Source organism: Oryctolagus cuniculus, chromosome X (assembly GCF_051225735.1).
Source record: "Oryctolagus cuniculus isolate XC-2025 breed Fujian yellow rabbit chromosome X, ASM5122573v1, whole genome shotgun sequence".
NCBI lineage: Eukaryota > Metazoa > Chordata > Mammalia > Lagomorpha > Leporidae > Oryctolagus > Oryctolagus cuniculus.
Window position 1 is genome coordinate 33,787,353 of NC_142888.1, and position 12,775 is coordinate 33,800,127.

At 50.7% G+C, this 12,775-nt stretch overlaps 1 protein-coding gene across 2 annotated transcripts; it reads right to left on the reverse strand.

Moving 5' to 3' along the window:
• Nucleotides 1-458: 458 nt before the first annotated feature.
• GPKOW (G-patch domain and KOW motifs) lies at nt 459-9,167 on the reverse strand. Of its 2 annotated transcripts, none has more exons than XM_017349756.3 (11): nt 8,978-9,167; nt 8,050-8,204; nt 7,820-7,944; nt 5,845-5,954; nt 4,880-5,015; nt 3,346-3,478; nt 2,555-2,678; nt 2,240-2,363; nt 2,077-2,146; nt 864-949; nt 459-765 (listed from the first exon to the last, which is right to left on the reverse strand). In XM_017349756.3, exons 1-11 carry the CDS (start codon nt 9,151-9,153, stop codon nt 631-633), a joined length of 1,374 nt encoding a protein of 457 aa, XP_017205245.1. In that variant the 5' UTR covers nt 9,154-9,167; the 3' UTR covers nt 459-630. The 2 variants fall into 2 exon arrangements, with proteins under 2 accessions (XP_017205245.1, XP_002719917.1); XM_002719871.5 differs by having other exon boundaries at nt 4,880-5,105.
• Between the last annotated feature and the right edge of the window lie 3,608 nt (nt 9,168-12,775).

The window sequence follows — 12,775 nt, forward strand, 5'->3', positions numbered from 1 at the left end:
AGAGAAGTGACACACATGCTTTTTCCCTCTAAGCCAAAGTTTTGGGACCGAGACAGGGCCCAGGAATGAACTGGCTCCACCTGCACTGGCAATCAGAGCCGACACATCCCATTGGTAAAGCGGAAGCCTTGCTTCCTGTTAACTTGTATCACCATCTCAGCACGTTCTCTGGGGGCTGGCTCTGGCCCAAGAGCAAAAGCAGGACCCCGCTGCTGGAGTTCTCACCCAGGAAGTTGTTCAGAAATGTGGCCTTCCGGGTCCCATCACGTCTGCTCAGGGGACAAATTCCATTGCTTCGAGACCCTGAATTCAACTCATGACCAATAAGGTCCATTCACTTGTCTTGCACCCTGGGTGCCGAGGTGAGGCTAAACAGATGAACTGGTTCCCACCTCTGGTGTCTCAGTTCTCACCTCCCCTCGCCACTGAGCACACCACTTAGGATTCCATCCTTCTGCTAAGTGTTTCAAATGGTTTTTATTGCCCATTCCACTTGGCTAGCTACCAGGTTTGTTTTCAGTCTCCCTTTTGGTCCGGTTACTCATTTCCCTGTCTGTGCCTGCAAGCTTTTCCCTGCTCTTTCCCACTGCACAGAACTGGTAGCCGCCTGGGGAATGGGAGCGGAGCCCGTCAGTCTTCATCGGAGTCACTGGGGCCCATGTACTGGCACACGGCGTCATAATGCAGCTCCACCAGCTGATCATCTCTGTGCAGCTGTACCAAAGCCCTGCTTCGCGCTGTGTCACGGCGCAGCAGCTGGCCTACCTGGAGCAAGGGTGGACCAGAGTTAGCAAGGCCAGCCCAGCCCCCTTAGGACATCCCCTGGTGAACCCCAATCCCCCATCTCCACGTCTGGCACTCACCCTTCCGGCCTGTGGTCCCAGCACCACCATCACGCGTTCACCTTCTGTCTTGGGAACCAGTGTCTCCAACATGTCCTCCTTTACACCTGCAGATGAGCAAGAGGGGTGGTGAGACCTACAGCCCAGCCAGGGTCTGGTTGTGGGGCCTTTGCTGTATTCCCTCGAACCACATTCCACGCATTTCAAAGATGAAGAAAACTAAGCAGCCGTTCATACAGCTAACTGAGATGGAGCCAGTGCTGTGGTACAGTGTGTCAAGCCACTGCCTGCAATACTGCCATCCCATATGAGTGTAGGTTTGAGTCCTGGCTGCACCACTTCTGATCCAGTTCCCCGCTCCTGTTCCTGGAAAGGCAGTAGAGGATGGCCCAAGTGCTTGAGCCCTTCCATCCACATGGGAGACCTGGATGGAGCTCCAGGCTGCTTGCTTTGTCCTGGCCCAGCCCTGGCCATCTGGAGACAGAAGCATTGGATGGAAGATCTCTCTCTTCTCTCTCTCTCTCTCTCTGTCTCTAACTCTACCTTTCAAAAATAAGTAAGTCTTTAAAAAAAAATAGAAAAGAGGGGCCGGCACCATGGCACAGGTTAATCCTCCGCCTGCAGCACCGGCGGCATCCCATATGGGTGTCAGTTCTAGTCCCAGTTGCTCCTCTTCCAATCCAGCTCTCTGCTGTGGCCTGGGAAAGCAGTAGAAGATGGCCCAAGTCCTTGGGCCCCTGCACCCATATGGGAGACCTGGAAGAAGGTCCTGGCTCCTGGCTTCGGATTGGTACTGCTCCAGTGGTTGCAGCCATTTGGGGAGTGAACCAATGGAAGGAAGACCTTTCTCTCTGTCTCTTCCTCTCACTATCTGTAACTACCTCTCAAACAAATAAAATCTTCTTAAAAAAACAGAAAAGAAATAACTGTGATGGAGGGAGCAGTGGTGGTAACAGACACTACTACTTACTGTGGACAAGCTGCAGGCCCTGCCTTTACCAGGAGCTCAACACACAACTAGCACCCTGTGCTCCCCTCCTCAACCCCTTGCCTTAAAGGCGCCCGTCACGAGTCACAAGCAGGAGAAATGGTGACACCATGCTAAGTGGACAGTCAGGGGGAGTGGGGCTCAGGTAAGGACCATCACGGAAGGGTCTCATGTTCTGTAAGAGCATGCTGGTTCCTGCAAGGAATGTGGACTCTGCCCCGCCTCCCAGCTGCAGCTCAGCCTCACCTTCTAACACTCGGCCTTCATCAGTTCGACATACACAGGTGTCTGGGCTCAGGAGATCTTCAATCGTCATCTAGGGAGAGGGGCCGGGGGATGGGAGATGTTAGAGGCTTAAGGAGGCCCACTCCCTGGGGGAGGGAGGTGAGCCCTGCTGCAGGGTGTGCACCTTGGTGTTGTAGTACTGGCCATTCTTGTAGAGCTTGTTCACAAAGCGTACGCGCAGGTCTCTGTGTATCCAGTGTGGACTTCTGGAAGCTGTCTTCTCGCTTTTGGCCACAGGCCCTTCTTGTCTGTGGAGAGGGAGCCAGCACCAGGCTCAGGTCATCATCACATGCCCATTCCAGTCTCCCTACCTTTGCCGCTGCTGGGAAACCCACCCATTGGGTCAATCCTAGTTCCTTCCATGGACTGCCTCCCCTCGACGGCCCGAGCTCACCCACATGCCTGCCCTCATCCCTCGTCCCTCGGCCCACAGTCTCACTGGTCTACGGGGTGTTTCCGCTTCCTCGTTGAGTCCAGATGGGCATGGGCACCCTGATCTTGGAGGGTCTTCTGTGACAAGGCTGGGTCGGTCGGTCGCCCCGTGGGAGTTGTGTTCTCCTGATCTGTAGAAGGGTGCATGGCGGGAAAGAGGAACGGGCCTCAGTGTCTCACTGGCCCTGCTGCCTGAAGCCGTGCCTGAGCCCAGGGCCCTCTGCTGCCTCCCAAAGCACCCCTCGTCATCATGACACCTTTACCACAGCTACTACAATGCTTCTGCCCTTACTCTGCATCATCTCAGCCTCCTTCAGGAAGCCCTTTCCCGACCACCCAGCTCACACGGACACTGCAGCCACCGCGCATAGCCCGCAGGGGCCCAGAGAACCGTCTGCATCCACCTGCCACAGCATCTTGTCCCACTGAAGTGCCTGCCCCTGGGCTGCTCTGCCTGCCTCCTGCTTGGCCACACCCTAATCCTAGTGCCTGTCACTCCCTAGAGCAAAAGAAGGGCTCAGCACCCCAAAAAATCCCACCTGTTTCTTTTCCTTCTGAGAAAGGCTAAAAACCCAGGGATACTAGATCGACTTTTTTTTTTCTTCCCCCACTGAAATAAACCACTCAGATCTCTTTTTGCCTCCTGACCTCTGGCAGGAAATCCCAGCCACCAGGCAGATGGCTACCCTCCCCTCTGCAGATGGAAAACCCATTGCAAGACACAGGCCCTGCCCCTCCTGCCCCAGAGCACTTCTCCCTTCTCTGCCTCCCCTCCGGGGATTCAGGAGGCCCACTCACTGAGATCCATGGAGTTCTCATCATGCTCCTGCTGGGAGACAGGGCGCAGGCAGTACTCACTAACAGTCACCACAGAGTTCTCCCCTGTCAGACGCACCATGGCCCGAGCATTGTCAGGGTCAAGGCCTTCAACCTACCACGTCAAGAGGAAGAAGTTAGCGAGGTTAAGTGGACTCCACCCACATTCCTAGGACCAAGCTGTCCATCTCTTACCTCCAACACACCTGACCCCTGTTTCACCCACCGACTTGTGACCCCCTAAAAGCTGGGACCGGGTCTGGTTCTTGGGTGGGGTACAGACATTTTTTATGTATTTAATCCTCAGAGACTCGTGATGATTGCTATTCACTCCTTTTTTCATTTTTAAAAAAAGATTATTTGGAAGAGAGAGAGAGAGAGAGGAGAAGACAGATTTTCCACCCACTGGTTCACTCCCCAAATGGCTGCAATGACCAGGGTTGGGCCAGGCTGAAGCCAGGAGCCAGCAGCTTCATCAGGTCCCCCACGTGGGTACAGGGGCCCAAGGTCTTGGGGCACCTTCTGCTGCTTTCCTAGGCACATTAGCAGGGAGCTAGATGGGAAATGGAGCAGCTAGGACTGGAACTGGTGCCCTTATGGGATGCCAATGCTGCATGCCAGGGCTTTAACACCCAGTGCTACAGCCCGAATCTTCCCCCCCCCTTTTTTTTAAGATTTATTTATTTATTTGAAAGTTAGAGTTGCACATAAAGAAGGACAAGAAGAGAGAGAAAGAAAGAGAGAGAGAGAGAGAGAAGTCTTCCATCTGCTGGTTCACTCCCCATTTGGCCACAACAGCCAAAGCTGCCCTGAGCCGAAGCCAGGAGCCAGGAGCTTCCTCCAGGTCTCCCACGCGGGTACAGGGGCCCAAGGACTTGAGCCATTTTCCACTGCTTTCCCAGGTCATAGCAGAGAACGTGATCAGAAGTGGAGCATCCAGGCCTCGAACCAATGGCCATATGAGATGCTGGCACTGCAGGTGGCGGCTTTACCCACTATGCCACAGGGCCAGCCCCCTAACTCCCTTTTGTAAATTAGCTTTTTAATTTATTTGAAAGACAGAGAGCTATCCCATTTGCTGGTTAACTTTCCAAATGCCCACAACAGTTGGAGCTGGGGGCCAGGTCAAAGCCAAGAGCTGGGAACTCAATCCGGTGCTTCCACATGGGAGCAGGGCCCCAGGTAACTGAGCCATTAGCTGCCACTCGCCAGGGTGGGCACCAGCAGGAAGCTGGAATCAGGAATGGAGCCAAGCCTCAAACCCAGGCACTTCCATATGGGCATGCCAAGTGGCGTCTTAATTACTGCACCAAACACCTGCCCTGCTCCCTTTTCATTGGCACCTGAAGCTCAGAAAAACCTAGCAAGTGGCCCTGCCGTGTTACCTAGTGAAGCAGTGTGCCAGGCAGGCCTAAAAGACCTGGACTTCCAGCCCTTTTACCCCAAACCCGATGCTTCCTGCCTCCGACCCTCAAATCCATCTTCCTTGGTCTCCAGGGACACCCTGGCTCCTTACCTTCCCGTAGCGGCCTCGGTAATGGCCAGAAACGACCGTCACAGCTGTCCCCGTCTTCAGCCCTTCGGGCTGCCTTGTCGTATCCTGCCCGTCATCCTGATCTTGGTCCACATTTGTTCTTGGAAGGCAGCTGGAACTGGTGGAGGTCAAGGCCTTCATCTCAGCCAGGTTGGCGCCCAGCCCTAACCCCTTGGGCCTCAATGAGTTGACACGGGGCTTCACTATTCTGCGTGAAGGAATATGGATTTACTGGGGACGGGATACAAGCACCTTCAGTGGCTTCCTCTCTCCCCTGCTAAATCCTACCCCATCGAATGTTCAAGAATGCCCTTTCCAATCTCTCACTTCGGATTGTTTTGGACCTACAGAAATGGAACTTCATTTGTTTCAACTTAACACCATGCTGCATACACTACATATTATACAGTATCTACGGTGGCATCTGAGGCAGGCCCTCATAACCAAGCATTTCCTTGTAACCTTCTATTTCCACAGCAGAAATCATATGCCCGGTCAGGCCAGACAGGAGAAACAGGCTATAAGAACGCTCAATGCCAATGCAGATCATGTTCGGCTGCCACATGGTTTGTGAAAAATTGTCTGCTTTTCGAAATTCATTGGAGTTTCCAATTGTGGAGAAGGGATTGTAAGTCCGTGTGATAAAAGCAGATACTTAGCCTGTGCTTACTTGGGGTGGGGGCCTATTCAATGTGCTTTATGGGTATCATCTCATCAAACTCTCACGAGAGGCCTGTGAAGTCCATCCTGTTACCCCCACTTTTCAAATGAGGAATTGGAAACAGGAGTGGAAGAGGCTACTGAATTAGGGGAATAATGTATCCTCTCTCCCTGCCTGAAGGGTTCTGGGTTGGCAGTCACCATGGGGTGGTGGCGGCAGGGGGCGGGGGGGGGCGCTTGTTCACAGCTCCATCCGTCCACCCCGTCACCCTTAGCCCAAAACTCACTGACTGAAAGTGCGTCCAATGCCATCACCAGGTTTCCAGCCCATACCCCGCAGCATGGCCAGTCCATAGGCCTCCACAGAGACTGCCTCATAATCAGCTTCTTTTGGTACCTAATGGGTTCAGGAAGAGGAAGGAGCGTCAGATTTTGCAAACACTGGCTTTCTATGCGTGTGAGTATGTGCATCTGAGAGGCAGACGCGCGCGTGCACATGCACACACACACAGAGAGAGAGAGAGAGAGAGAGAGAGAAAGAGTATGAGAGCTCCCAGCTGCAACTAGGCTGGGCTGAAGCCAGGAGCCAGGAAATCAACCCACTTGATAGGCAAGAACCCAACTACCCAACTACTTGGGCCATCACCACAGCCTTCCGGGGTGCACCTGAGCAGAAAGCTCTGGAATCAGGAGACAGAGCTGGGTTTGGAACTCAGGCACTCCCACGTGGGACATGAGGATGCAGAGGGATTGCTAGAGTTGACACTGACACAGAGACCAGGAGATGACAGGGGGAGCCATGAGGAGATGAGAAGGAAAGAGTGTTGTGAGCAGAGAGGACAGTAAGAGCAAAGGCTCTGAGGCCAAACAAAACTCGGTGTGTGTGAAGAGTATTATGAAAATCAACATGACTGGAACAGGGACATGGGGGCAGAGGAGCATGGGTAAGGGGTCAATCAGGAGAGCTGGGTGCAGGAGGCAGACAACCTGCAGGCAGGTGGAGGTCACATGAGGGGCCAGCGAGAAAGTCACTGCAGTCGTCCAGATGTGCGGTGCTGGTGGTGATGAGAAGTGAAATTCTGGATGCATTTAGAAAAAAGGCAAAGACGGCGTTGACAGATCATACGTGGGGGTATGACAGAGAGAGGGAGGGGCAAAGATGACGGCAAGGTTTGGAGCTGAGGGAGAGGAAGGACTATGGAAGTGTGATCAATTGACAGGTGGAAGGCTGCTGGAGGGGGCTTGTCAGAGGGAAAATGAGAAACAAGGCCAGAGCTGGAACAGGATGAAGAGTAAATGGAGGGTCTTTGTTTGTTTTTTAATGAAAGACACCAGAGCACAAATGAAGGTGGATGAGTTCACTTCTAATCACCCCAGTTAAAGCCAGGATGGTCGATGCTCTGTGGCCATAGGAGAAGTAGGCCCTGAGGAAGCAGTGCAAAATACTTATGAATGAACAGGTGAGAAGTCGAGTCCAAGATATGGACAGACTTGCTTACTTCCATGGCCCTGCCGCTACCCTTTCCTGTGGTCGCTTCCCGTCGTTACTCCTTCAATCCTTTCATTCACTCATTCCAGACACACAAGTTGTCTCACTAACAGACACACCACACAGCCTTCCTGCCATGGCCTGCTCGGGCAGCTGCTACCATTAGGAATACTCACCCTGCTCTTGCCTCTCTCGCTAAACCCTACCTCGCCTTCTCTCACGCCACTTGGATCTGAGTCCTTACCATCTCTGGTCTAGACTGCTGGGCTCCCTGCTTCTACCTTCACTTACTAGTCTGTTGTGTTCACAGTAGATTCTGTTGAATCATAAGTCGCATCCTTTCTCTGCCTAGGGCCCACCCATGGCTATCATTTCATTCAGGGTAAAAGCCAAAGTTCTCATCATGACCCACAAAGCCCTGCCTGGTCTCGCCGCACCCCCTCCACTGCCACCTGACTTCTCTTACTAATTCCAGTCCAGCCGCGTTGGTCTCCTTGGTGTTTGTCAAACACTCCAGGCAGTGTCCACCCTCATGGCTATTATATTTCCTCTTCCCTCTGCCTCTCACCCCATTCAGACAATCCTAGGATCCAACTTCATATTCCAATATCTGGATTCATGTGTTAATGTTCCCAAAAAGGCTGGAAGGAGGAAGAGCTAGGCAGTAGGCCTCCAGTGTACACACAGACTTTCTTTGCTGTGTGTAAGAAGGCATGCATGGCAGACAGGGCAAGGAGAAACCAAGGGAGCAAGGGGGTAAGGGGCCAACTCACAGTTTCAGCTGAGTGTTCGCTGTCTACCCCTTCCTTGTTGGAGGTGTATCCTTTCTGGATCATGGGGATAGTGAGCATGGAGTCGGCATTTGCATTCTTTCTTTCTTCCAGGGACTTCTCGGTTTCTAAGGAAGAATGGGAGGGAGCAATGAGGTCCCACCCCATGTATCTTCCACCTTCTTCCTTGTCTTTCTTCACTGGAGCAGGGTGGGGAGAGGGGGCCCACTTACCCTCAATCAGTTCCTTCACAGCCTGGGACAGCACCTCATCCATCAAGGTCTTGGTGTCTGTGGATAGCCCAGAGGGCTGGACCAGGGGCTGCCTGTGATAGCCATTCTGAATCAAGGGAATGACAGGTTCCTTGGGGACCTCTGAGGGCTTCACACTGATGTGGACAAAGAAAGGTAAGGTGAGGAGAGAAGCAGGGTCCGTGGGTTCCAGCTACACCCCCCCTATGCAGAGAAACACAAGAGCCAAGCCCCCTCCTAGCTCCATGGACCATGCCTCTGATTGCACGTCATTGTCCCTCCAGCCCTTAAATGACAGTATCTTCCAGGAATCATTGCCAGGCCGTCTGTTCATCCCAAGAACTACAGATGACCATTTGCAGCCAGACTCTTCCCAGCTCCAGAACAGCCTCCTAGGCGGTTGCTTCTCTTCTGCGAGTCCCTCCCTCAGGCACTTCAGCCTCTTCTTTCCTAAAGATGCTGATGCGGCCTCCCTCAACCTGAATCTGCAGCTCCATCTCGTTCCCCGTATTAGAGTCGCCCCCATTCACTTTAGCTGAGACAACAGGGTCCTGTAATTATTCCCTCTTTCCCACTTATCTGAACGCACACACCAGAGTGTCCCAGCATCATAAAGGTATTCCCTGTCATGAATGTGAGGGCATTTCAAAAAGTCCATGGAAATGAATACTGAAATAATGCGCATTTCCCACGAACTTTCTGAAGTATCCTTATACATCTTCTCAGTCCACACGGCCATGAAAAGCAACTTCCCTACTTCTCCCACAAGCTCCTGCCTTCTCTCCTCCACGGATTTCCTGAGGCCGTGGTTCAGGCTTTCCAGGCCACTGTCATCAAAGCAAACTACTCGAGTCCTCCCGCTCGCACCCACGGCACCGATTTACAAGGGGCGAAAGACCCGGCGCTTCACCTTTGTAGCTGCCTCCCTTCCACGGTCTTCAAGAAATCCTTCTCCTCTGGGGCGGACTCTGCGCCATCACTTAGGGCCACCAGCCGCCTCCGAGAGGACGTACGAGTAAAGGCGAATGAAATTGGGGCAGTAGAAGGTGCAGTCGGCTGCAAAACACCATCTTCGGCGTCTGCCATCTTGCCCCAGTTCCCAGGCTGGTGCGCTGCTTGCTGGGAAGTTTAGTTTGGGTTCAATTCGCTAGCGGCAGTCAGACAAGCGCAAGAACTACATTTCCCAAAAAGCATTGCGGCGTCGGCCGACGAAACCAAACAACTAGCCGTAGGAAGTTATTGTAGCGCGTCTGAATTTCACAGGAATGCGCCTGCGCCAAGTATACCGGGAACTGTAGTTCCGCCAAGAGGCGGTAGCGGTAGAAGGTAGATTCCTTCTTCCCAGGAGTTCGTTTCTTCTTGTTTTAGAGAATGGTCTTGAAAACAGGTATTCCATTATTCTAACAATCTCATGGCTATGTTTCCAGTTTAGAAACCCTGGGCATCTTGGGATGGGCCCTGAACTCCCAAAGGAACAGCTACAGTAACTTTCAAAACAGAGCAATAAATTTTTAAAAAATCTTTATTCAGCAATACTTTTAGACTTACATGTCGCGAAGTAATACTGTTCTTTTTTTTTAAAAAAAGATTTATTTATTTGAAAGTCAGAGTTACACAGAGAGAGGAGAGGCAGAGAGAGAGAGAGAGAGAGAGAGAGAGAGAGGTCTTCCATCCAATTGTTCACTCCCCAGATGGCCACAATGGCCAGAGCTGTGCCGATCCGAAGCCAGGAGCCAGGAGCCTCTTCCCAGTCTCCCACGTGGGTGCAGGGACCCAAGGACTTGGGCCATCTTCTACTGCTTTCCCGGGCCATACCAGAGAGCTACACAGGAAGTGGAGCAGCCAGGTCTCGAACCGGTGCTCATATGGGATGCCGGCACTTCAGGCCAGGGCGTTAACCCACTGCACCACAGTGCCAGCCCCAAGTAGTGTTCTTTTATATCTTTTATCCAGATACTCTTAAGCTTTTTATATAACAATAGTATAATTATCAAAATCAGAATGATGCAATACTATTAGCTGTAGACAATTTTCTGTTCCAGAATTCAGAATTAAACCTAAGATCACATATTGCAATATAATTGCAATGCCTCCTTTCTCTTCTTCAGTCTTGTGGCAGCTTCTCAGTCTTTCTTGACTTCTAACTCTTGCAAAGTACAGTTCATTTTTTTGTAGAACCTTCCTCAGATAGGTTTGTCTGATGATTTCTCATTGTTGGACTGAGGTTATGAATGTTTGGCAAAAAATGATGCAGAAATGATGTGCCCTTCTAACTATATCATACTAGGGGATTTGTGATGTTGATATGTCTTATTACAAATGAAGTGAGCATGGATCACATGGTGCTATAGTTTGAATATTTATCTCTCTTCACTCAGGAGTTTAGTCCTGAAAGGATTTTTTTAATGATGTATTTATTTGTTTTTAAAAGGATTTATTTATTTTTTAAATTTTTTTTTTTACAGTGAGACAGGGAGAATCAGAGAGAGCTCTTCCATCTGCTGATTGACTCCCCAGATGGTCTCAATGGCTGGGGTTGGGCCAGGCTGAAGCCAGGAGGCTGGAACTCCATCTGGGCCTCCCATGTTGGTGGCAGGGGCATAAGCACTCAGACTATCCTTGGCTGCTTTCTCAGGAGCATTAGCAGGGAGCTAGACTGCAGGTAGAGCAGCTGGGACTGGAACAGGCACCCATATGGGATGCTGATGCTGCAGGCAGTGACTTAACAAGGCCATGATGCCAGCTCCAAGTCCTGAAAGACTTATGCTAATGGTTCTGAGTGGGTGGAAACAGTACCATTATGGTTTTTCCAGGTGAGGCTTTTGGGAAACGATTACACTGCATGAGGTCATTTGAGATGGAGCCTCCATGACTAAATCCTGATGGCTTTATGAGAATAGAGACACAGAGTAGTTTACTTCCTTTCTCTCTTGCCATGCGATGCCCTGTGCTACCTTGGGACTCAGCCAGCAAGAAGGCCATCACTAGGGGCTGAACCAACAGGGCCTGCATGATCATAGACTGTGACCCTCCAGAGTTATAAGCCAAAGTAAATCTCTTTTCTTTATAAAGTTAAGCTGTCTTGGGTATATACTTATAGTTATGAAAAGCTGACTAATACACTTGGTTAAGGTAGAGCCTGCCCGTTTTCTCCACTGCTGTATTGCCTGCAGGGCAAACTGTCCATGGCTGAAATGATACCCATTTCTTGAGGCAGCCATATGAGGCAGTGTGCACAATACAGGTTTTACTCAGGTCAGGGCCACAGGTGCCTGAGAGTCTTACCTTTACAGCTGATTCACACCTGGTCTCTAATCACTCCTAACAGGTACCAATGAGATCATGTCAGCCTACTCTGGTCCTGATACAAAACTGTGTAGTGAAAATATAAGGGGAGGAAAGACATTTTTTCTGTCTTTCCTTAATCCTGAATACAAAATCAGGAGTAACAAACATTGAAAAGTGTTTGCTTGCCATACAGTTAAGAAAGATTATATTCAAGTTTTTTTTAAAAGATTTATTTATTTATTTGAAAGGCAAGAGTTAGAAAGAGGGAGAGAGACATAGAGAATCCTCCATATGCTGGTTCACTTCCCAAATGGCTGCAATGGCTGGGGTCCAGCCAGGCCACAGCCAGGAGCTTCATATGGGTTGCCCACATGGGTGCAGGGGCCCAAGAACTTGGGCCATCTTTCATTGCTTCTCAACTGCATTAGCAGGGAGCTGGATCCCCAGTGGAGCAGCTGGGACTTAGCACCCATGTGGGATGCTGGCATGGTAGGAGGTATCTTAACCCTTTACACCACAGCACCAGCCCCTGTATTCAAGTTTTGCAAAATTAACCATTTATTGTGTTGTTCATTCAGTAACCATTGAGTACCTGTTCTGTTGCAGTACCTTGCCCCCAAGGTAACCATATGGGATACTGGAAATGCCAGGGGTTACACGTATGATTAAGAATGCACACATACAGTGGTTGAGGAGGCAGAAAGGAGATTAATTGTGCCCAGAACTACTTCTGGTAGTGGGAGGGGTGCTGAAAACTGAACAGGTGTTCTGGTAGATGGCAGGAAACGAAGCAAGATTGATATGTAGGGACTGGATCATGGATGGCAGGGAATTGGAGGCTTAGGAATTTTTTTTAATTTGTTTATTTATTGGAAAGAAAAGAGAGGGGCCAGCGGTGGCATAGCAGGTAAAGCCACCGCCTGCAGGGCTGGCATCCCACATAGGCACCGGTTTGAGACCTGGTTTACTCTCCAAGTGGCTACAACAGCCAGTGCTGGTCCAGGCTGAAACCAGAAGCCTGGAACTCCACCCAGGTTTCCCATGTGGGTTTGGGGCCCAAGCACTTGGGCCATTCTCAGCTGCTTTCCCAGGCACATGGATCGGAAGTGGAGCTGCCAGGACTCGAACTGGCAGCCATATGGGATGCCAGCATTGTAAGCAGTGGCTTTATCCACTGTGCCACAAGAGCGGCCTCTGTTTCTGATTCTTAAAATAGAAGGGTACTTCAAAAAGTTCGTGGAAATGCATATTATGAACAAACTATGCATAGATTTCTAAATTTCCATACCCCAAGTCAATTTATCTTTACATTCCCATATGAACTGTTGGAAGTACCCTCATATATTACTTTTACATTTGAGTAGTTCATTTTCACAAAGAGATTGGATGAGATACCCAAGGTGATGAAGCTGGTCACAGC

Coding starts and splice junctions, on each gene's coding strand:
- GPKOW (XM_002719871.5), bottom strand. CDS start 9,153: ATGGCAGACGCCGAAGATGGTGTTTTGCAGCCGACTGCACCTTCTACT. Junction 5,106..5,844: donor ATTGGACGCACTTTCAGTCA/GTGAGTTTTGGG, acceptor TCCTTCACGCAG/AATAGTGAAGCCCCGTGTCA. Junction 2,147..2,239: donor GCCAGTACTACAACACCAAG/GTGCACACCCTG, acceptor CCCTCTCCCTAG/ATGACGATTGAAGATCTCCT.